Raw genomic sequence first — 25,356 nt, 5'->3', positions numbered from 1 at the left:
ACCTATCTTTAAGCACAAAACTTAAAATCCTGTGATTTTCCGTGGCAAAACAACGTAATTGCCAGATTACGTGGCAAAACAACTTATATAAGATAAAATATATTGTTTTACCTCGGAATGGAATTAAAAAGTTATTTTGAGCTGATGGGGGCACAGCAAAACCATCTTGTTGATGGTGTTTTCATATCAATAATTGTAACAATGACGTATGCACAAGCTAGAAATGCATATGGATTGCCCCTGGCGTGATAAATTTTGAATATCATTAATAACTTTTCAATAAACCAACGGCTGTAATTAAATTTTACATATAATCATATGTCTATATAGATATATAGTCATGTAAAATTTCAGAAGGGTTACGACAATTCATTCCCAAGTTGCAAACATGCAAACTTCTATTTTTCTCGAAAAGTGAAAATTTCAAGTTATGTTGTTTTTCCATGGAATAGCCGATTTGCACTAATTTTGAAAATTTACTTGTAATTTATGTGGTCCACCACTGTGTAAGTAATGTAACACCATTCCTAGATATTTTGTATAGGCCATTAAACTCCAAAGACCTCCTCCAGGGCCAAGTTTCACCAAACATGAAGGTGGCCGAAAGCTGCCAAAGTGGGTAATTATATTAATTTTTAAAAAAAAGAATGTATTTACATTTTACCCATCTGGTCTTGATGTCATGTTCATTTAAATCACTATTTAGGATCATGTCTACAAACGACAGGCAGCGTGGAGTTCCATTTGGTGATATGTAGACTTCAGTTGGAGCCAATGACATATCACTGTCAGAATCTTCTTCATATTCCTAAAGAATAGAAAAAAGTGTTGAGAAAAATTAACTCATATTACTATAGATACTAAATAAATGATTTTAAAAATCTGGGGTCTTTTTTTTTATATGCCAGACCAAAACACAAGTTACTATTTTGAGAAATAAAATTTTTTTATGTATTTGCCGTTGGGTTTTGTGCATTTGGAGAGCGTGTCGTGTTAGAGGTGCTTGCACCTGTTTATACGCTCTCTCACTGGAATTTCTATTTATATATATATTTTTGTACTGTTGCCAGTGTAAAGCCGAATAAAAAAAAATAAATAAATAAATAATTTTAATTATTTATGAAAGACCCAATGGCCAAACATTATACAAAACAGCAAACCTTATCATTAATAAAATATAGAAAAATAATTTTTAAAAGTATTATTAATATTTTGTGATTTTGGGTTTTGTGGGATCACATCATTTTAAATAAGCATCGCCGATTCAATCGTTCTTTCATTCGTATGAATCACAGGAGCTACACAGTTGTTCTTAATGTAGCTTCCTTCAGCGAATAATCACGTATAATCAATTCTAGTTGCTGTTATTAATTTACTGGAACAGTCGTAGCAGTGTCATCGACGAGCAGGTTAACAGCATGACCCCCCCCATTTATACTCCTGGGTGAAGAGAGAAAAAAACGTAAGTGAAGTGTCTTGCCTAAGGCCACAAGCAATGCGACAAGCGTCGGTCTTAAACTCCCGATCAGAAATTCAATATCTAACACGTTGCGTCACACACTCCACAGATATCGACCACAGTTTGGGAAACAATATCACTCCACCACAATGCCCAGTTTTTCAGTGGTTGGTGGTTGTCATCTTGTAAAGTTATGGGTTCATAATTTTTTTTAAATAATATGATATACCTCATCTGATGCCTTCTCAGATTCTGAACTCTCTCCTTCCAGAAATTTATTGCTGAAGTCCAAATTGTAAGGAACCTGTGGAATGAAAACAAAAAACAAACAAAAAACAGAATTGAATAAAATTTCTTTTTGCGTTCATGTTTATGATGTGTAAAAACTAAATCCTTTCCGAGCCACTGGGGCTCAGAGGGCTGGAGCTTATCCCCAGTTTCTGTAGTGTGAAGCGGATGAGAGTTGTACTCCCCCTGGACGGGACACTAGTCCGTCGCAGGTTAGTCCCCAGCAGTTTGCTGGTACCCATTGATACAGCTGGGTAGACTGAAGCAATGTACCTAAAGTGCCTTGCCCAAGGACACAAGCGAATCTGCACAGCGGAGACTCGAACCTCCAATCTTACGATTGAGAGCCCAATGTCAACTGCTGTGCCAAACTGCCGCTAGATACTTTATGATCTGTAATACACAATATGTAGTGCTAATGTGTGAGTAAAACAGCATAATATATTTATGTGTATTATTTTAAAATAGGCCGATTTGCTTATTTTGAACACCCTTTTCGATTTCATTTCATCCTCTCTGTTCTTCATTTTTGCCAAGTATACTCGATACTTGATACTTAAAGAATAAGAAGTATACAATCATCTCGTATCCTGCAAATGTATAACCTTCCATTATTATATAAATGCAGACAATAATTTTCAGTAAATTCAACTAAGTATAATACAAACAGTATTTTATACTATGGTTGACTCACTAGGTATCGTTCCATGTTAAGCGGATCAGGATTTGCAGAAACTCCTTCAAACCTCACAGCAGGGTCTTCATAGATATCAGATTCTACAACAATCATACAAAATATAAAAAAAAGATCACATGATGATCAATGTTCAATACACAATACATTTTAAGAGAACAAACAGTAAATATTCAGGCAGCTTGCAGAAGAAAGTGGATGTTTCAGACAATTAAATGCACTAAACAGTTTTTATATGCTCCTGAACATGACATTCTATTTTTCGTAGGAAACATTGCATCCAAGGTCATTATGGTGGCCATCTTGGACTTCAAAATGGCTATCATAAAAACCAATGGTCTCTATATCTCCGCATATATTCCTCTGGAAAGTATAATTATTATGTTTAAAAATATGTCTACTATATGGTCAAGAAGCATAACTTAGCTCCCTCATTCAATCATCAAGCTTCCCCCACCCGCTACCCATTTCACCTTTGCACTCCCCATCAGCTCCACACACCCCCCTCCACTTCAAGACTACTAGATACACCAGCTATGAGTAAAGTACAGTATTACAGCCGCTAAGTATGAAGTATTACAGTACACTAGCTGTCACATTTTAATATTTAGGGATGGCATGCCTCAGGAATTGTATTTACAAAGTCTATTGAGACTCTATGATCTGCTTTCAGACATTCCTTGTTTTATACGATATTTATCTTTACCTGATTCGACAAAGCTGCCAATGGAAGCTGAATTCAAATCTTGAGACAACACTGAAAATGAAACAACAATTGAATTATGATTGACGCCTTCAAAAAATAAATTAAGGAATTAGAACAGATAAAACTCATATTCCTTTAAAAAGTAAAAAAAAAACTATCATAATTACCAGTTCGTTTAAAATTGTAGTGTTTCAAAATTAATTTGGAAATGATTTAAGGCCAATAGAAGAAAGAGTTGAAAAAAATACTTCTTTTTACAGCAAACATAATCTTTCGCCTTCTCTGTAATAACCACCCTAATCTCATATTAACAATTAAATAATTGATAGCGAACTTCCATTTCAAAACATAAAATTTACAGTGTTGTGCTATATTTACATCTTAAAAGGATAAACTTCTGAAATTTATTTTACCAGGTATTTTCACAGTCCAGCTGTAGACACCACAGGCCCCTAACTGTTGTTTAAAATCTGGATATGGGCCAATAATGAATTAATCATCTATATGATTTTGTAAGGTATATTAGTATGTGATAAGACCAATATGTGGCAAAGACAAGCCAAACCAGTCATTCGTCGCAAATCGTGTTTCAGAGAAAATGGCCAAAACATGCTGGAATGTCAAAGTTTTAAAAATCTATTTTATTGCACTAAACTAACCTTTATATATCTACACATCATTCTATGCTGTTATTTTTCGACATTTTCAATGTTAAAACAATATTTTTTAAGGATTTAAAGATAGTTTCTGCATGAGAAATGCCTGAAATCATAAACTTTGACGGTTAATTTCTCGTATATTTTTCTTTAAACAGCTGTGTGGTTAAAGGCTTGTAACTTCATAAGGAAATGTCCGATTTGAATGATTTTTTTACCATTTTATAGCTATTATTTTACTCTCTAACACTGTAGTAATAACTCAAAATCGATTTTTGCGACGAGTGACTGGTTTGGCTTGTCCTTGCCACATATCATATTAGCACAAAGCAAGCAATGAAAATTTAAGTCACAAGGAATAAAAATGTGCTTTAAAAATGTACAGTAATTCACATCTTAACCCTCAAGATACCGTCTTCTACTGTAGTCGAAATTGACCTCAAACCGAGAATTCCCATTTTCGACTGCAATCGAAATTTAGTGACTAAAAAATAGGTGGTTTTCAAATCGCTCTTCTGTTTTTATTAAATGTACAGTAATTCACATCTTAAAGATAACTTACATTTGGTATGATGAATGGTGAATAAATGATTCTTGTAACCAATCAGAAGGTCTCCTTTCACATTGAGAAAATGAGCAGCGCTGATTGGTTCATTAAGGATGACCTCAGTAAGTACTGTCTTATTCTTGTCCCAAGTTTTTACAACATTATCCTCACTACAAAGATAAATCATTAGAAATTGTGATGCAAAAAAAATCTAAATCGTCATCATCGGTTGAAGGCCTTTATAACAATATCATTGTCATTTTGCCTTATTTGGGTGTGCTTGTGACACCATTATGCACATATATGGCCAAATCACAAATATTTGCCACAGAAAACTTAATAGCGCGAATACTTTACATTATTTTCCAGAGGCTAACAAGGGTTTAATACAGATGTCATTTGTTCCCTAAAAATCCAAAGTTACAAGTTAACATTTTGAGAAAATCAAAAAATCAGATGTCAAGTTCGATACAAGGTAGTTAAACAAAGACAATCATGAATTATAGACATTAATACAGAAAAAAAAAAAAACATGCTATAAAAATAGACATTCAAAAATCAGACCCAGCAGTATTGTTAGAGAGAAAAGGAAAGAACTGATTAAAGTTGGTTATTATCAATAGAATAAATGATAAATTGAGATCATTACATTTAAATTTAAAACAAATTGCATTATTGTGCATAATTTGAGAATCTTCTTTAGCCCGCTGCATTCTGAGGTGATGTTTAGTCCCTTGTGCCAACTTCAATGTAGAGCTGAGTTTCATAGCCAGTGCTAGAAAGAAGCTGGGAGTATTGTCTCAGTTTATGAATGTTTCTGTTTTGTTAAAAGGGAGAGACAAGCCAACTATTAGGTCAATATGTAGTCTCTTGACTAAACTGCTTTATCTTCTCCTTTGTGTCAATTGAATTGATTTAATTCTTTTGTTTAAATTCACCCGTTTAATTTGGTCAATAAATGTATTTCGGAATTGAATTGAATTAGATTTACGAAGATGGGCGGCTTTGATGCCACTTTTGGACAATATAGTCAATGTAATAATTATCTTTTTTTTTAACTTCCAATGACAACAAATGTCTGGAACAAAATAAGTATAAGTACATTCAAAAAGGATGTTATTTTATAGTTATAATGGAAATAATAATATAACAGTTGAAATCATAATAATGGGGGATTTCCTTACCCGCATGAGACGAAGATCTGTAATTCAGGACATGAATCAATAGCAACTACGGCCCCTATGTGTTCTACCTTGGACTGAACCAGCTCATTTTGATGTGGGTGCGCAACTGTTTCCATTCTACCATAGTATAACTTTGTTGTGGGTTGATGTAGCTCAAGCAATTTGTAAAGAGCTATATGGCCAGTCACATGACCTGTTAAGAATACATCATCCTACAAAAACAAAATACAGAATACAGATCTTTTATTGGTCATGTAAAAGCAAAAGCACGTAGTACAAGAATACTAATATTGAAAATGGTACAGTATATCGAAAAACAACAAAACATTTAGGTAAAATATAAAAAAAAGTTTTTAAAAATGTATGGTGTAGTTACTGTATTGGATATTGTCACTCAATTTAACATTTTAAAGACAAACATTTTAAAGACAATTACATTTAATCATAAAATGTTCATGCTGCAGTTGGGGCTGCAATGCCAGTGGCAGGCAGATTTGATTGATTTATTATTGATTGGTGATTGGGATTGATTGATTAATAAATACAATAAATAGTGCATGGCTATATAAACCAGTTGGCTATAACTAATGCATGAATTTGGCACTCGTAAAATCAGTTATTACAAACACCTAAAAAAAAAAAATACAATATAATTTATAAGCATCACTGAAAGCTTGAATAAAACTAAACATTTAACAAGATGGTGGCTAACAGTTTTCAAAAAAAAAAAAAATGCTAGTCACCGATTGACAGTTGGTTTTATTTTACAAAATTTGCTGTGTTTTGAATTTTAGATGTGCTTTTAACTTATAAATCCATTGATTGATTGATTGCTGTTTCCCACTCCCAGCGCAAGTTTTTTCTGCTATTTTTATATTTGTAATACTTATGTTACTTCTGTTTAATGTATATTTTTGTTAAAAGGTTTAAAAACACATACTCTTAAAAAGATTACAAGACAAAAAATACATTTAAATTTCACTTGAACTGAATAGTATTAGGTCAAATAATAATAATATGAAAATAAACAGCAATGTTACAGCGTTCAAAAGTTGAGCAAATAAGTCCTACTTACTAGTAGTGCATAGGCAATGGTGTCCTCGTCTGTATTGACCTCATATTTCAGGGTCAAGCTTGGGAGATCCCAAAATCGGAACATGGCACCGGTGCGAGACTTGCACTTGGTGGTGAGGAGACAATGTGCTTCGTCCACATTTATTTCCAAAATCTGAAGAATATTTATATTCAATATAAATTTAGTGTCTTTTAAATTCTAAAGTACTTATAATATAACAACCACTGGTCTTTAGATCTAGTGTGAGTACACATTCCTCCACTTCTTGAACGGTTATTACAAGTTTTGCATCAGTGCAGTGCAACACACCCAGAAAGGAAAATCCTACCATTAATGAATCAAACATAGAAAAGGTTTCAACTATCCAGGACTTGGGACCCGGAGCTGCGGATCATTCCTCACCGCCTGACTTGCGACCAATCCAACGGGTCAGCTGTCTGAAGAAGTTCAGCAGTGTTGGACAAAACGTCAATGTTAATAATATTGAAATACTAACATAATTAAATATTTACTGGATGAATGAAAATATTCACAAAGGGATAAAATGCCTTGACAAGGACTAATAGGCAGAAAGGACAGCAGCGGGATTTCAACCTCACATTGAGGATCTGAAAGCACAAAATTCTGTACTAATTACTCCAGTGTTAGTAGGTTCTATAATATTTTTTCAGTTCATGGCTCAAAATACTTACTGCATCTTTGTATGCTTTGAATTCATAGTAATTCAAGGCAAATTTAATGGGATCCATAAAAAGAATTCGTCCATCCTAAAAAAAAAAAACATATAAAAAAACATTACTGTTAAAACAAAGGCAAAGTCTGAAGAATATCATTCACTTTAATACATAATATTGAATCGCTCAATTAACACGTTTGCTGTGAGGGACGCAAGTTCACGTCCCACAGGTTTTACTGAGGCCGACAAAGTTCATTTCCACACCTGTCTAAAGATACTACTATTGTATTGAATGTAATCTCTATGGCAGTGGTCGCTAGAACGTGAACTCTCTCACAGGAGATTCAGTGAAAAACTTGGAAGTATTGATTTAAATATAAATACTGTTTGTTTGTTTGTATTTCAATAAAGTTGATGAGAATGATTTTAACTAAGGTGGCGCCTTTTACACCTTGGCGTACGGGATGAAACTTGGAAAAAAGGCTTGGCAGTCAACATGTTAAAGTTACGGACTTCAAATGATAAATATATCAAAACAATTCAGTTTTTATTGATTTACTGCATTTTACAAGAAAAAAAGATAACAAAGATTTAAAGCATGCAGTACCGTATGCAAGAATATAGGGTATTCATTTGTGTTATAAGAACGAGCTAAATTCTTGTTTTAGTTTTCATTTTATATGTTTAACCAATATACATGGACAATACAACTTGACAATACCTATTATTAAAATAATCAATGGCCAGAAGCAGTTTAAAAGCATTCACAATACTTCTACAGAGTTTGGCATTCCCTCATTTAACAGATGTACAGTATATATAGAATAAAACACTAATAATTTAGTTACAGTTAAGCTTGCCTTTGCCTAACTCGAATAATAGTCAAATTATTTTACAGGTCAAAGTGTTGTGTTTTCCATTAATTAACCATCTGTAAGTCGAATTTTATCTAAGTCGAACAATTTTTCAATGGCATTTTGGATCGACTTAGGCAAGTTCAACTGTAGTGTAAAAATTAACTATTTTATTAGCAGGCCTAAACATTTTTTACCATAAGCTACAAGATTTGGTGATAAGAAGTATAGGATGTCAGTTTGTTCGAAAAGATGATATTTGTTTCTGTTTTTTTATTGCACAATTATCTGTATTTACCTGCATTCCTAGCACTAGGAAATTTGTTTTGACTGGGCAGACGTAGCCTTCTTCTCCTTTATACATGATAGGCTTGTTGAGGATGGTCAGTGAAGTGCTCTCCACCCTAGAAGTAGTAGGTGAGCTCGCCTGGTTTTGCCTCCATCTTGCTGTCAGTGGCGAGGCAGACCTTTCTTGCCTATGACATAAAACATGTGTAATGTTTATTTACTCATTTAGACCAACATAAGTTGGTCGATCAAAAGTTCATCAATACTGACAGGCTTGTAAATCATAAGACAAGAATAATAAAAAAAAAAGATGATGACAAAGATACACATAAAAATGATGAATAACATCACATTTATCAGAGGGATTTTAATGAATCATGATAAAAATAGCTGCTTAAGAAATTTAGATATTATCCAATAAAATGTTGTTATCCTAATGGGCAGATGTCGTGGTAGTTACCTACTGCCAAGGTGTCTGTGCAGTGATTCATTAGCCAGGTGCAGGCAGTCTGGCCACTAGCTTGGTTCACATCGGTTATTGTCGACATAAGTAGATAAACTATTGAACAGCGCTACACTCCTAATTGCGTTCGATGGTCCGAATTATGTCGAGATACCTTGCTGGACCAACTACGCTCACGAGAGCGGCGGTTGTGATCCCGGTGTGACCAAGATCACGCATTCGTACAGCCGTTTGCTCATGAATGGTAGCTTTTTGTCTACATTTTATCTTCCACCAAATGTCAATAAGATCGAATTCTTCTTCATAAGTCCAACAATGTCGCTTTTGGCGTACTTTCTCGGTCATAATTGATATAAAGATCTAAGCTAGGCCTACACTGAAAAACCTTCTCTCTCGAACGATCAAAATAAACTAACGTACAAACAAGCAAGCTTGCTAAGGGTCAACCGGCTTCGTTTTGATTGGTGTATTCGTGACCTGAGGCCACCCGTGGTGCGTTATCAACTCGACGATGACTGGATTTACAAGTTAGTCGAGCTAACAGCCATCGTCGAGTTATGAACTTTATCTCGCCGTAATTGACCGTTCACGTCGAAACTATTGTCGACATCAAGTAGATAATCTAGTCGACATAGTTGAGAATGATTTTAACTAAGGTGGCGCCTTTTACACCTTGGCGTACGGGATGAAACTTGGAAAAAAGGCTTGGCAGTCAACATGTTAAAGTTACGGACTTCAAATGATAAATATATCAAAACAATTCAGTTTTTATTGATTTACGGCATTTTACAAGAAAAAAAGATAACAAAGATTTAAAGCATGCAGTACCGTATGCAAGAATATAGGGTATTCATTTGTGTTATAAAAGAACAAGCTAAATTCTTGTTTTAGTTTTCATTTTATATATTTAACCAATATACATGGACAATACAACTTGACAATACCTATTATTAAAATAATCAATGGCCAGAAGCAGTTTAAAAGCATTCACAATACTTCTACAGAGTTTGGCATTCCCTCATTTAACAGATGTACAGTATATATAGAATAAAACACTAATAATTTAGTTACAGTTAAGCTTGCCTTTGCCTAACTCGAATAATAGTCAAATTATTTTACAGGTCAAAGTGTTGTGTTTTCCATTAATTAACCATCTGTAAGTCGAATTTTATCTAAGTCGAACAATTTTTCAATGGCATTTTGGATTCGACTTAGGCAAGTTCAACTGTAGTGTAAAAATTAACTATTTTATTAGCAGGCCTAAACATTTTTTACCATAAGCTACAAGATTTGGTGATAAGAAGTACAGGATGTCAGTTTGTTCGAAAAGATGATATTTGTTTCTGTTTTTTTATTGCACAATTATCTGCATTTACCTGCATTCCTAGCACTAGGAAATTTGTTTTGACTGGGCAGACATAGCCTTCTTCTCCTTTATACATGATAGGCTTGTTGAGGATGGTCAGTGAAGTGCACTCCGCCCTAGAAGTAGTAGGTGAGCTCTCCTGGTTCTGCCTCCATCTTGCTGTCAGTGGTGAAGCAGACCTTTCTTGCCTACGACATAAAACATGTGTAATATTTATTTACTCATTTAGACCAACATTGAAAGTTCATCACCACTGACAGGCTTTTAAATCATAAGACAAGAATTAAAAAAAAAAAAAAAATAATGACAAAGATACACATAAAAATGATGAATAACAACACATTTATCAGAGGGATTTTAATGAATCATGATAAAAATAGCTGCTTAAGAAATTTAGATATTATCCTATAAAATGTTGTTATCCTAATGGGCAGATATTGTGGTAGTTACCTACTGCCAAGGTGTCTGTGCAGTGATTCATTAGCCAGGTGCAGGCAGTCTGGCCACTGTGTGTGTGGTGATATACTGGCCAGGTGTCAGGGTAGATGTCTACTGAACAGGTGTCAGGGCAGTCATCTGCTGGCTAGGTGTCAGGGCAGTCATCTACTGGCCAGGTGTCAGGGTAGTCATCTACTGGCCAGGTGTTAGGGCAGTCATCTAGTGGCCAGGTGTTAGGGAAGTGATTTGGCCAGGTGTATTGAGTAGTGATATTTTATCCATAAGGTATCAAGGTAGATGTGTGCAGATAGAGCTACACTTACCCTGGTAGAGGAGTTGTAGCGGTGCTAACAGACTGACACCGTTGTATCTTATCCTGTACACGGCAGACATCCCAAATGGCTATGCGACAAGCTGGGTCAGTCCTACAAAAAACAAAATACACAATTATCTCAACGCGACCCATACAAATATGATGGAACATACCAGCTGTTTGAGGGAGTGGTCTGGTTGGATTGTATCTGTGATTTAACAGTGGCCCTTGTGGTCAAGTGGTATGACACTCACCTTTACAGCAAGAGACCGTGGGTTCCATTCATGCAAGGGGACTTTTTCATACTACTGATAAGGAATTTTTTTGTTAAAAACCTATGCCCAATTTGATGTTTTCATTATTGTTCCTATATTACAGCACTTTTTCTACCATACTTGATTTATATACCACAGTGCTACACAGCAACATTTATTTAATATGTCACTTTATTATAATAAAGCTGAGACTTCTAGAGAACTCGCTAGCTTACCAGGGCCACTTTGTGAGGGCAATAAAAATCAGAAGGGTACTGTATACTAGAAGAGTCCTAGTTTGTATCTGCAATATACCAATCACCATCGTGGTTAGTGGTATGACATTCGCCTCGACAGTGAAAGATGGTTGGTTTAATTCCTGCCAGGGGCACTTTCTCCAACAACTGATAAGGAACTTTTTCATTGATCAGTTATACCTAATTATCTTAACTACCTTACACAAACACATCATTTTTTCATCATAAATTCTTTTTCACTTCAAACTAGCACATTGAGAATTAATTGTTTATCGCTATAGCAAATTTTTATACATTACGCTACATTACCTCATTGTGTACACCCATATTTCCAACGGTGTTACTAACAGGTAGGCCAAACTATATTCCCTATTATATGCCATTCCTAAGAGCTTCTCCAATGGCGAGATGTTGGGAGGTGGAAGCACAGTGGACAGGTTTTTGCGATGCTTGATGGACACTAATCGTATACTATACAAACAAAATTATATAATATTTGAGTTCAACATGGTATGATATAGTTTTAAAACATGCATGTTATTTTACAAAAAAAAAAATTGATTCAAAGCTTAAAAATGGCCTTTTAAAAAAATCACACATCAATGAAAATATTTTAATGTTCAGATTATTGAATTAAATTTGATGAAAAAACATGTGAAATGCCTATGATCATCATGATGCCATCATATTATGATCATAATAATAATAATAACAATAATAATAATAATAATTTATATAGCGCCAATTTCAGCTATACCGAAGTAAAAATCAAAGGCGCTTAACATTTAGATGGTAAAAGGGTGCGTCTTAAGTCTTAAAAACAACAACTGATGGTGATTCGATAGTATGTTTGGGCAATGAATTACAAAGGGATGCAGCAGAAAATGAATATGATCTATAACCAAATGTTTTGGTGTTAATTCGAGGAACAACTAAAAGATTTTTATCTGAAGAACGGAGGCAAGTAGGTGGGACATAAGCATGAATGAGATCAACAAGTAAAATTGGTTGTTTGTGAAAAAGTGCTTTGAACGTTTCTTAAACAGAATTTCATATTTGATACGCGATTCAATACAAAGCCAATGTAAATCATAAAGGACCGGTTATATATGTGAGCGTCTAAAAGTAAGTGTTAGAATACGTGTCGCAGAATTTTTGATGGGCACATCATGACTATATGTGACCACCTCTGGGAAAACCCTCAATTTGTAGGAAAAATTCAAAATTGAGTTTTTGGTGTTTTGAAATTCTGCATGAAGTCTTCTTTAAAACAGTGTTTGTTTAATGGAAATTGATTGAGTATTACCGAAGTTATAACATATTCATTATGAATAAATATTCATTTCATTGGATATCAGCCATGTAGGTTTCAGAAAACAGCTTCCAGAGATTCCAAAATAAATAGTTTATTATTACGATTTGTATTTTTAAATTAATTTTAATACACATTTCAGTTAGATTTAGTGATTGATATTTTATAGAAATGTTCTTCAAAATTTTATAAAATCTAAAAACAAAAAACAAGAAAATTTTCAAAATTTGATATCTCGAACGTTTTGGGTGCTTGTGGGAAATTTAAAATTGTGGGAAATTTAAAATTGCGACAAACGGAGGGCTTTGCCAGAGCCGGTCAGATATATGGGCATACAACAGTTATTTGTAAAAGAAAATTTGATAGTGTGGACACATCTTTACATAATAATTAAATTAGTACTGCACACAACACTAACCTGCTATCATCTCCAACAGCTACAACCCGACTGGTTTTACCCACACAATGTAGCACTTTGATGGATGTGATCTTGGACCTGGCCAATGTGTAAAGCTCCTCCACGTAGTTCAGGTGCCATACACTAACATCACGCTTAGTTGCTGTCCATAGATAGTTCTCGCCCGTCAAACCAATCCATTGGATCCCTTCAGTTGACACTACAATTCTTTGAATACAAAATCATAAAAAAAATGTTAATGTTAATTGTTTAAACCTTTACTTGCATTTCAAAGCCCTGCCAAAGCACTGTTGTCACTGCTGTTTGTAAATTCTCATACAAATGGGGCATACTGTGGCAACATTGGAAATTCAAATTATTGGTAATTTCATTTACTGTAATCTTTATGATGAAGGTTCATTCACTGAATTTGGACATTTCAAGCCTCAGTTATTATGAAGTGAAAATACAACACAGTCAAGATAAACATGATTTTGAGTAACGGCCATAAAAATTTATTTGTGCATATATTGTTAAATGGAAAAAACTACCAAAATAATGTTGAATAAATGTTTTGTTGACCATTCAAGAACTAAAACTTTGGGACAGGAGTAATTAGATATTAAAACTGTTGATTTACAGTGATTTTTAGGCCATTTTTTGATGATAATTTTTTTCTAATTACTGTATATTATAGTTATCGAAATACTGGTCCTTGTAAATACATTTTGCCATGACAAATTATGTAATTTGGTGCATGACTTACGAATACAGCATTTCCATAATTTCTAATGACCAGAGACGGACTGATCCGTCCATAGAGGATGTTAGCACCACTGATGGAGATTCTGGATGAAGCAGGATGTTGGTCACTGCTCGTGAATGGCCTCGGAATGTATGGACATGTCCGCCAGTCATACTCCATACTTTGACTGTAAAGAATTTTAGGTAATTAACTTGACATAGATGAGAGAAGATTTGTAAAGTCAACATTATCAACAAATCATCATCACCAACATTTTCATTTTTATCATCGCCCTTGTCATCATCACCATCGTTTTCGTCAGTTTCTCTATCATCACCTTCATGATCATCATTGTCATTGTAAATGTCATTTTCAACATCATCCTCATCATTACCACAGTCATAGCCGCCATCATCATCACCACCAGCCATCAGTATCACCACTATAATCACTACCATCATCTTCACAGCCATCATCACTACCACCATAATCCTTGCTACCACCATCACCATCATCACCCTTACCACCACCAACATCACTATCTTTTGCCACCATTAACATAAATATCATCATCATACTTCATCTTTACCACCAACACCAACATTATCATTATCAGAACGACTTTATTAGAAACAGTGGAAATCCTACCATTCGTATCTGCTGAGCATGTTACAAGCAGCTTAGCTTGAGGCGAGTATTTACATCCAGTAATTTGGGATTGATGTGCACTATGGGGAAGAAATTAAAAAATAATTCTTCAAGTTAGAAACCACACTTTCTTTAAAACTGCTACTATAGTCCCTTTCAGATAGAGGTTGCAGCAATATTGCGGTAAGCATGCCGGCATAATAACCGGTCTATACCTTTCACACAGCGCCTTTGTTACTGAAATATTGCGGTAATCTTACGCTCTTCTCTCTGAAAGGGTCCTATAGAATTGCGTAATATTGGCGGTTAAAAATACCACTGCGCAATTGTTTTCAATATCGAGTAGACCCTTTGCGACAGAGCAAGCCAGTAACCGTTACAGCAATATTGCGGCAATATTACTAGGATGCAAGGTGGCCTAAAGTAAGCTAGCATATTGGCATATTGACCCTTTCAGAGAGAAGCACATGCATGCTTACTGCAATAATGCGGTACTGCAGCTCTGTCTGAAATGGGCTGTCCACTACTGTTTCTGTTACAATGGCAAGAAAACCACTAAAATGATTAAATACTGAATGCAGTAGCTAATTATAAAAAGGGTTGAATAAGTTCTTAACTTATAATAAACAAATTGAAACAAAAGGTTTTTTTTTTATGCATCTATAAACTGTTTTACAAAATAAAACCTTGTGGATTAACCACCAAATTTAACAGCCAAAGAAAGCAATTCAATTATGAATATTAGTTTGTTTTTTTTTTTTTTTCTTTTTTTTTTAAAAGTTATTATGACCTATCTTTAACTTAGCAAGAAATAATTGTGGTACAAAAAGTTAATAATTTATTAAATGCAGTAGCTAATTATATTAGGGTTGAATAAGTTCTTTACTTATAAGAAACAAATTGAAACAAAAGATTTTTTTTTTATGCATCTATAAACTGTTTTACAAAATAAGACCTTATGGATTAACCACCAAATTTAACAGCCAAAGAAAGCAATTCAATTATGAATATTAGTTTTTTTTTTAAGTTATAGATTACAGATGGCCTATCTGTAGCTTAGCAAGAAATAATTGTGGTACAGAAAGTTAATAATTCATTTATACATTCCTTGAAATAATTATAATGTGAGCCCGGCTTAAATTAATGGGACAAACTTACTCGACAAGTTTAAAAACAAGTCGTCCATGTATGTCATAGCAAATGACGTCAGTATCTGAGCAGCAATAAAGGTATTGCTGATGTTGATCCAACTCAATCTTCTTTACCCAGCTTCCCCCAACACACTTCAGCTCTCGCCTGTAAGGCAAAATTTGATACTTATAATTTCTTTATAGCAGTATAAAATTAATTCCACCAAACCCGAGTTGTTTTTAATAATAAAAATTAAAATAAAATAAAAGGGATGTTTGTATTCACCGCTGTTTGTTAGCAAGTTATGTACAAACTAATAAATGGACCATAATAATAAAATTTAGAGGAATGGTACACAATATGCGAAGAGATTATTAAATTTTTGAAAGAAATGGTCAAAGGATAAGGTCATAGAAATTCAATTTTTTTCTACCCCAAGCATAAAGGTAAATAATGGATTGCTCTGTCTGCGTATTGTTTGTTATTCAGGCAAAGGGCAGATAATAATCATCCACAGCCTGTATTGTTCGGTATTCGAACACAAGACGGAGGTATGTAATCTATGGAGTGACTGCTCTAGCTGGGTTTTATTTCTTTAGTCATGAGATTTAACACTGAACTATAAGGCATGTTGTGGCAAAATGGCTAAGTTGTAGCAAAAATTGAAATTCATGTTATTAGTATTTGCAGATGCCTGAGTATGTGATCTTTAAAATGAGGGGTCATTCATTGAAATTGGACATTTCAAGCCTAAGTTATTGGAAAGTGAAAGTACAGTAACTCTTAGAGTCAAGATAAACACGATTTTGAGTACTTGCCTTCCAAAGTTATTTGTGCATACACGAATTAACTATCTAAATAACGTTAAATAAACAATTTGTTGATCACTTCCAAAACTAATACTTTGGGACATGATTAATTATAAGACATTAAACTAATGATCTATAGTGAAAAACAAATTTGGATTTTCAGACAGTTATTTGAGCTCCCATATTTTATAGCTCATTCACTCAAAACTGGCCTGTGCGACAACTTAACCATTTCGAGTCACCATAATTAAGAGGCTACCTTCTATCCTCTTAAAAGTTTTCAGAATATACAATAAAATGATGACATTTAATTTGCAGGCCTGTAACAAGTGCATGGGAAGGGGATTTCCTAAAGTCCAAGTTTAACTCAGAAGTGTTTCTTTAATAGATAAAGTTATGATACAGTAGTAAAATGGTCAAAAATGGAGGGTTTGGCGGAACCCCAAACACCCCTCCCAGCTGGTTACGGGCCTGCTATATATAATTTTAGTTTCCTTTTTAAACCAATACACTTTACTAAGCAATTTACTTACTGAAAAAACAGAGCGTAATTAGCCATTGGTTTGATTTCTGTCCAGACCCTGTCAGTATCCTGGCGGAACTCCCACACCATGGTTCCCTTCACTCCTCCTGTTATCAACTCATCTCGCACAGGGTTAAAGATCAAGAACATGACGGAGCTTAGATCAGAATCAACATTGCACGTCTCCTCAAAGTTCATGTTTAATACCTGAAAAAAAAATGTTAAAATGTTATCTGTATTTTGTACTGTATATTATAATAATAGTTATGCACATGACTTTTCTAATGTTTTTACGTTTTAATGTACAAGGCAAAAAAAGAAATAATAATATGATATGATAACAAAAAATCAAGTTCTGTTGATTGTACTTATGAGAAAAGTGTAAAGCTAAAGAATGACTTCACGAGCGTTCTATTATTATTATTGTTAAAGTACTAATTAAGATGAGATAAACCTATTTTCATGACCACAAAACATGGTGTACATGAAATGCTGAAACTACTGTACATAACTAATGCAGTATTAAGTAAAATAAATGTTACCTTTAATGAAAAATCTTTTGCAATACAGAAGTAAACATTGAATTTCCTTGCATAAATTATCTTCACTAGAAGTTTATTTTGATACTTCGGGTAATTCAAGCCTCTGGTCACTGAAAAAAAAATGTATTATTATAAAAAAATATATATATATAAAAAAAATTAAATAAAATATATAAAATTATTGTTAAAAATAATGAACAAACACTTTACAGAACTTTTTAGATCTTTTTTTAACATGATCCCAGGGCTGTGGCATGTCAATATGAGCTCCTTAAACCACAAGTGGGATATGTAGAGGGGTGCATCTCCACCCTTCCCCCAAAAAAGCTCACACCCCCCCCCCCCCCAAAAAAAAAGCTCACACCCTCCCAGTTATTTTCACGTTAGAAATGCTTGAAGCAAAAAAATAATGCTCTAGTAGTTAAAAATCACCTTATAATACCCTATCTTGCAAGCTCCCCCTAAACTTAATCATTGAGCCCACCCCCCACTTCATCTTCATGCCTCTCCCCATTAATTCTCCCTCTCCTAGATATGCCAACCTATTAGATACTAAACCACAGATTTGCTTACCTTTATTATGTACGCTGTCTTTATTCCATGTTGTGATTCCTCGTGTGTCTAAAAAAATGAATTCTCTAGTTCGTGGATTATAGGTCACTGGAAGATATAAATACAATGCACAGAAATTACTAACATTGCTTTGATAACTTGGTAATATTCATGCTTCTAGCATAAAAAAAAAACAAAAATGCGAATCAGACCAAGCTAGGGCTAGGTTTTAGATGAGGTCATAACGCTAGCTCCTTAAACAACCCTCACATGAGAATTAGGCAGAATATCTGTTTCATATTAGCGTGTTGCACTGGGGATACCGTCACCCCACATTTTTAATTTCAATTCAATGTAGGAGAAGGAAAAACAAGGAAACATTACTTTACCTTATTACAAAAAATTATGTACAATATATACCATCGTTTCTTAGTTATAAGTCCACCTCAGGTATAAGTTGACCCCCAACTTTATGCCAAATTGTATGTACTGTACTAGACTTTCCTCGGAATTGGCTATTATCCACTATACAAGAAACATTCATTCATCTATATATTTGTATTAGTCAGAAAAAAATGTGATGTGTTCCAATGAGAGCAGTATGGATGGTGGTGCATTGTGGGCAAAAGACGGATCAAGACTTAGAGACGACCAAAGCTTAACTTACAAATATTCTCAGAAAAAAAAAGTTAACACGTTGACTGCCAGACCTTTTTAAATGGTCTCTTCCCATGTGCCAAAACAAATTTACATGTACAAACATAATTTTTTTTTATTTTATCTAGTCATAGCTCATCAAAATGATGCATCTAATAAATTGGCGGGAAAATATTAGAGGACAAGTAAACTCATTGGCGGCACTGTGACAGAAGTTTTCATTGAGTATTCCAAGTGCGAGTTTTCTCGTTCGCTTTATGCATGGGTTGGCATATGTTCAAATGGCGTTTCACACCTCCCCCCCCCCCGCCACTTGTGCCACTCGAGTGCACTGTCAGCAACATAACACAACATACATACGTTATATGCCATTTGATTAAAAAAGGGGATTCCCCAAGGATAAGCCCACTCCCAAAAATTGACCCAATTTTGTGTTCAACAGGCTACTGCACCAGAGGAACTACAGTATAGGCCCATATTTATCCTAACTGAAAAAAAAAAATTTTTCTATCATACCATCAACAAGGTCTGTGAGTTTCTTGCTGTGCATATAAAAGCTCTTGAGCTGAAATCCTTGAGGAACGTAATTATAAAACAAACTTGTTTTTATGCTACGGTCATCATCTTCACCTTCAATATTGCCCTTACTGTCCAATTTACCATCATCAGCTTCTTTAGAAACAGTCTCCGTAACCTGTGAATGTACACGAGATGTTTCTTCTGCAAGCACCAAATTCTCAACATCTGCAACATAATGTTCATCCTCAGTAGCAAAACCGATTTCTGTTTCCTGAATCTGTTCACCTCGCTGTCTCACATTATCTTGTAGGCTCGCTTCAGATTTTGTTTGTGTCAGGAAGATGCCCTCTTTCGTTTCATCATCTTCATCCTCATCCGAATGCATTTTCATTTCTTTCAAATTAGATTCATTCAATTCTTAATCAACATTATGATCTCTCCTGCCGCATCATCTTCATGTCTCGTTAATCAATCTAGAAGAAACAAAATTGTTCCGTGTGCAAACAGCATAGACTGTACACACTAACTATCAAGTCTTATATTATGCAGTTCTCAGAATGTTTCGGTGACGACCTAAACAAACGTAAGGGCAATTTGCAGAAACCCAACTTTTCGGACAATAAAAAAACAGATAGGTCTTGGCCTACTCAAAATGGGTCATGAGCTGGTAAACAAATTGAAGTACACTGTTTAATGATACAGGTCTCCCTCCAATTAATGACCGATTTTGTAACTCGGGCTTCCATAGCCTTTTAATAGCAGACTTGGTCTTTAATTAGAAATCTTATTTATTATAAAAATAAAAGAAATTTGCTCAATTTGAGGCTGTAGAAAGGTGGTCTGTAATTGTAGGGATCTTTTATATTAGAGGGAAACCTGAATTTAGAAAGCAAACTCTTAAAAGCCCAGAGGAAAGATTTTTTTCAATATGTTCTAAAATTGATTTCTATTTTGACAAAAAACTTACCAACAGTTTAAAATACAGATATAGCTCCTTTACCAAGTCTCACAAATTTGGCATGAGATTCGCGCATTTGGAGTTTGTTTTATGCTGTCAAGCTTAAGGACCATGTCACACAGTGTAATGAGCACATATTATAAAAGGTAGCAGGTCAATTTGGCCCAAAAACAACTCGGCTGAGACGACAACTCGGACCAAAACATATATATCTTTAATTGTATAGTAGACCTACTCTCTTTTTTTATTTTTCTATATTTTTGTTTTTGTGGTGTGTTTTATGTGAGGGCTACATGATCGTCGGCATACTGCTGTTTTGGGTCACCTTTGGTAAATAAAGTTGAATAAAAAATAAAATACAAAAATTCATACTGACGTATTATAATTTGTCCAAATCATTCATTTTAGTATTTCTACTGTGTATTATTTACTATTAACTATTAAAACCGTCTTATTTTTAACATTATCTATATACAAAAATTAATTTTATTGGCATTTAATGTGGCACATAATGTGTTTAATCATAAGATAATAATATTAATAATTTTTTTTCATCTATCTATTAATATAATTTGTTAATGATTTCCAATAATTTTTTTTATTGTATCCATACGGATCTTTTATCACTTGTTCATTAAGTTTTATTGATTCTAACATCATTTGCACAATATTTTCAGACATAAATTATTTATTTACTCATATAGACATACTTTTGTTATGTGTAATAATTTCTAATGTAGGCTTATTAAAAATTTACACAATTATAATATTATAATGTGTTAAGTTCATCACCACATATTCCTTTTCTTTTATAATTTCTGGAATATTTATTCGTTTAACATTCTCAAACAAATATTTAATCATACATACAAAATTTAATAGTTTATTTATCTCAGGTGCATTTAGACTCACATTTTAACACATTGGCACAATGACTGCACATATACAATATTGATTTATTTAGAAGCTAAAAATAGTAGTAGCGTGTTCCCAGTGTGTGAAATGAATAGTTAACTTTAAGGCCCTATAAAAAATATTATTAGTTTATCACCCTATCTGGGCAGGAAAAGTGATGAGGGAGGGAGGCTTTTTTTTTTATTTTTTATTTTGCTAAAGCCAAATATTACCCTTGGGTTGTTTGCTGGTGCATTGATATTCAAAGTAAAACATGATTTAGATAATGCAAACAATATCTACTAACTATTTAATAAAATAAAAAAAAAAAAAATAAAAAAAAAAAAAACAAATTTTTTTTTTTTTTTTTTTTTTTTTTTTTTTTTTTTCCAGTACCATAGAAGGCATGCGCACGAGGGTGATAAACTAATAATTTTTTTTATTGGGCCTAATTGTCAATTTTTGCAAGGCGCTATGGTCATCAAAAAACATATTGGGTGCTGCCAATCTGAAATAAACAGTTTATCAAAAAATATTTACCAAAAAAAAAAAAAAAAAAAAAAACACTGCTGGGGTACCCAGCCTAAACAATAGGCCCTACAATTTACTTTGACACTTTCCAGTTGTGAATTAAAAAAAGGTTTGGATACGAAGCCAATTTGAATTAAATGTACCTGAATAAATGTGTAATCTAATATTCGTATGTTATTTTGCTTTATATTCTTACAAATATACATTATTTTATTATGTTAAAGTATGTTTAAGATTCTACTAAAAAATAATGAATGGGCCCAGTATTAATTCAGATAATATAAAAATAAATAATAAGAATATTAATAATTAAAATAATATTTGGCCTATAAATTAAAATAATATTAATTACTAAAATCATATTTAGGCCTAGGGGCCTACCTAGTCGTATTCAATATTTAATTTTGATACAACTGAATTGTCATTTGGAAAATCACGAACACTATTTATTTGGGTAATTCCGTATCATTTGGGTTTTCATTTAGGTAATTGTCGTCTGGGCTGAGTTTGTATTTGTCCGAGTTGGGTTTGGTGCAAAGTGTCGGTTGGGCCGAGTTGGTGTTGGTTTTGGGCCGAGGCCCGTCTCTCTACTACAGTAATCTAGGCCACTAGGTCTAGGCCTAGTAGGCCTACCTAGCTAGGACGGTAGGCTAGGCTTAGCTAGGGTCAGTCACAGGCTCAGGCTAGGCCTAGTAGTAGCCTAGCCTAGCCCTAGTACTACTGTAGGCTCAGGCTCTGAAGAGGTTCATTTTACCCTTGCACATCTAAAATCTCAATACCTAAGTTGCCTAAAAACAAAACAAATCAAAACGCTCATAAATAAAGAGACTGCAGAGTACTGTACCTTACTTTTGATCCTGAAGTTTTTGTTGATTACTGTAATTCAAATAGCGCCCTCTGTATCTACGGATACGCGTCTATATTACATAATAAGTGGGTAGGAGGTCAACTGAATTTCATCGCACATTTTTAACGCCTGTTAATCCAGAGAAGCAGCTAATGCTGGCAGTGTGACCCGCGATGCCAATCAAATTGTGCTAGGACTGACAGCAAATTACGCTAAATTATGCTAAATTTAAAAATGTCGATAAGCTCTGTAGAGTAAATTCACGCTTGACATAACCTTTCTATTATTATTATTATTAGGATTTTGTAAGTAAACTTATTCCAGGTAGGCCTATTAGGAAAAAGTTAATACTAAATGAACCCCGAGGATCTATCCCAGCTTTAGTAAATTTAGAAAAACTTTAAAGTTCCGAGAGTAAAACAATGGGGTTTTTTTCTATTGTAGAACCGTAAGCATAGGGCCTAAATAATAAATTAGAAGTGTTACACATTAACAAAAACAAATAGGCACAAACACTCAATCATTTATAGTAAAATTAAGACGTTAAACGAAAAATGTGTAAGTTTTTTTTTTTTTCTTTTTACCTTTTCTTTTTTTTTTTTTTTTTTTTTTTTTTTTTTGGGCTCTATTTGTTTTTTTTTTTTAGTTTGTTCATATTTTTAGTGTGCGTTATTCTGTGTAATCTGTGTTTTCTATATCGGCTATTTCACAGTAAATAGACACACCCTGAACAATATTTGTTAGCTAGCCACAACAAAACAGTTTTCTATTTTGACATTTATATAATCATACAAATAATTGAGAATGCGTATTAAATATCATTTTCTTTAAATAGTATTTCACAAGAACTGAGCTCACTGATTTTATGAGAATAATATTGGAAACAAAAATGAAACAATTTTTTTTTAATATGCATTTTGATGTTTTTGTAACGGTTGCAGAATTGTGTGTAAATGCCTGATTATTCCTGAAAAGAAACTTATTTATCTAACTAATGAATATTAGTAAGAAAGATATTTAACAAATGGTGATTCTAAGTTTTATTTTAGCTGCTGCAGCTATTATTAAAGGTTGTTAACCCGAATGCAGGGGCGAATTTAGAGGGGGCCCACCCCGCCCCTTACCCTTTTCGAAAGTTAAAAAAATATATATATTTGATCACTTAAAACGCCTCAGATGTTATTTTTGGGCGTCTAGAAAACAAAAAAGGTCGCGGGGGAATGCCCCCGGACCCCCTAGATATAGTGTTGTCTCGATCGGCCCCACTTCGGTCCCCCTTTCGGACCCCTCTTTTGAGCAGGGGCAGATCCATATTATGGATCCGCCCCTGTCCGAATGTACAGGTAACAAACCTTGCAGTAACCCGGAACCCCAGATGCAACATCTGCCATATCCCCATAACGGACAGTCACATCATATCCAAAAACAAAGCATAACAACACCGGTACGGCGTTAAACTGAGGTTACCTCTTCAGCGTTCAACGCTTCGTGTATGCAGCTTTCAGACGAGGCTTTTGACAATATTAAAACATGCTTAAAATATAGTACACCCCGGTATTTAACCCCGGCCCGTGCATTATTTTTAACACGACCACTTATCTGGCATTGCTACCAAGATGAGTCTGGATTTTTCTGAGTGTATGGTGCTCATTGTGTATTTAGTGGTGTAGATTATTGACATGGAGAAGGGGAGACTGATGGGATTAACTGATCAAGTGGGGCGCAGCTATGTTGCGAACCACTGAGCGGCGGATCCGGGGAGCATGCCAGTGCGCATTCTGTTCAAAACATTGCTTTAAAAACAAAACATTTATTGTCTCAAAGTTCCATTTCAAGGATTCTAAAGGTGTACTATTTTTAAAATTTGCTCACCTAAGCCCCAACCATGGTGGGCCTGAGTAAATGTGGGAACTTTTTGGGGCTTGGGACTCCTATTAGGGGAATTTATGGCGCTGGCATAGTACGATATGTAACTACTTTCATTCATTCATTACACACATTTATTAAATCTATAGAAAAAAAAAAGAAACAATACAAGAATCCATCAATTTGGATCAGGCTTAGAAGCTGACCTTGTCTTAGATTGACCCGAACGAGACAAAAATCATATTCACGAAATACATAAATCAATAATCAAACAAACAAAGAATTGAACAATTTAAAATTTAAAATAAACAAACAAATGAATTTAAATATAATTGGTACATTTTTAAATAATTGATTTTCATTTGTTTTCTAAAAAAATGTGTACATTTGTAGATATTTCAAGTTTATCCTCAATAGTATTCCATAATTTGGGTCCGTAGACGGTAATAAAAAAAAAATGACTTTACTGAGTCTAACATAAGGAACATAGAGTAAGTTTTTATTCTTGAAATTATAGCCATAGGCCTACTAGGGGAAATTTTAAAAATTGCAAAAGTAGAAGTTGGGGGTTGACCTTTAACATATTGGTTAGCACAAGAGTGGATTTTTTGTACTCAGAAAATGTCTTCCCACAAGTCCTATCATAGCACTAGTTGATGTTGAAAAAGCAAGGCTAACAACAGGCCTACTAGGAAGAATGGGTGTGGTGCTGAAATTTAAAAAAAACACATGGAAGTACACAATTTATGTTGGCCGTCACTGGTCTCAACAGATTGGAACTGGCCAACCTGGCAGTCACAGTGGCCTTAAGCTATTATAGTTATATTGGAGTTTTTTTTTTGGCAGGGTTCCTAATTGCCAATAATTACTACCACTAACAGAAAAAAAATACAATGTCTCAAAATTT

General features: G+C 34.1%; 1 protein-coding gene across 3 annotated transcripts in view; it reads right to left on the bottom strand.

Moving 5' to 3' along the window:
* LOC117114300 overlaps window positions 1–22,697 on the bottom strand; it is a 35,834-nt gene extending 13,137 nt beyond the window's left edge. For 2 of the 3 annotated variants that reach the window (XM_033257925.1, XM_033257927.1), the window contains exons 1-20: window positions 22,581–22,680; window positions 19,351–19,826; window positions 18,199–18,285; window positions 17,626–17,735; window positions 17,094–17,290; window positions 15,779–15,916; window positions 14,621–14,700; window positions 13,994–14,159; window positions 13,249–13,455; window positions 11,828–11,989; window positions 11,018–11,119; window positions 10,267–10,444; window positions 7,302–7,376; window positions 6,610–6,762; window positions 5,535–5,746; window positions 4,366–4,520; window positions 3,148–3,198; window positions 2,442–2,524; window positions 1,689–1,763; window positions 658–808 (exon numbers count right to left, since the gene is read on the bottom strand). In XM_033257925.1, coding sequence (XP_033113816.1) covers window positions 658–808; window positions 1,689–1,763; window positions 2,442–2,524; window positions 3,148–3,198; window positions 4,366–4,520; window positions 5,535–5,746; window positions 6,610–6,762; window positions 7,302–7,376; window positions 10,267–10,444; window positions 11,018–11,119; window positions 11,828–11,989; window positions 13,249–13,455; window positions 13,994–14,159; window positions 14,621–14,700; window positions 15,779–15,916; window positions 17,094–17,290; window positions 17,626–17,735; window positions 18,199–18,285; window positions 19,351–19,744 — 2,776 coding nt within the window. In that variant the 5' untranslated portion in view covers window positions 19,745–19,826; window positions 22,581–22,680. Of the gene's footprint in view, window positions 1–657; window positions 809–1,688; window positions 1,764–2,441; window positions 2,525–3,147; window positions 3,199–4,365; window positions 4,521–5,534; window positions 5,747–6,609; window positions 6,763–7,301; window positions 7,377–10,266; window positions 10,445–11,017; window positions 11,120–11,827; window positions 11,990–13,248; window positions 13,456–13,993; window positions 14,160–14,620; window positions 14,701–15,778; window positions 15,917–17,093; window positions 17,291–17,625; window positions 17,736–18,198; window positions 18,286–19,350; window positions 19,827–22,580 lie in introns of all 3 variants that reach the window. The other variant, XM_033257926.1, reaches the window with a different exon arrangement.
* Between the last annotated feature and the right edge of the window lie 2,659 nt (window positions 22,698–25,356).

The sequence above is a fragment of the Anneissia japonica genome, unplaced genomic scaffold, assembly GCF_011630105.1.
Source record: "Anneissia japonica isolate Jap-2015-1 unplaced genomic scaffold, ASM1163010v1 scaffold2994_len2133135_cov197, whole genome shotgun sequence".
NCBI classification, from domain to species: domain Eukaryota; kingdom Metazoa; phylum Echinodermata; class Crinoidea; order Comatulida; family Comatulidae; genus Anneissia; species Anneissia japonica.
This window is presented reverse-complemented; position numbering and strand designations above follow the sequence as displayed.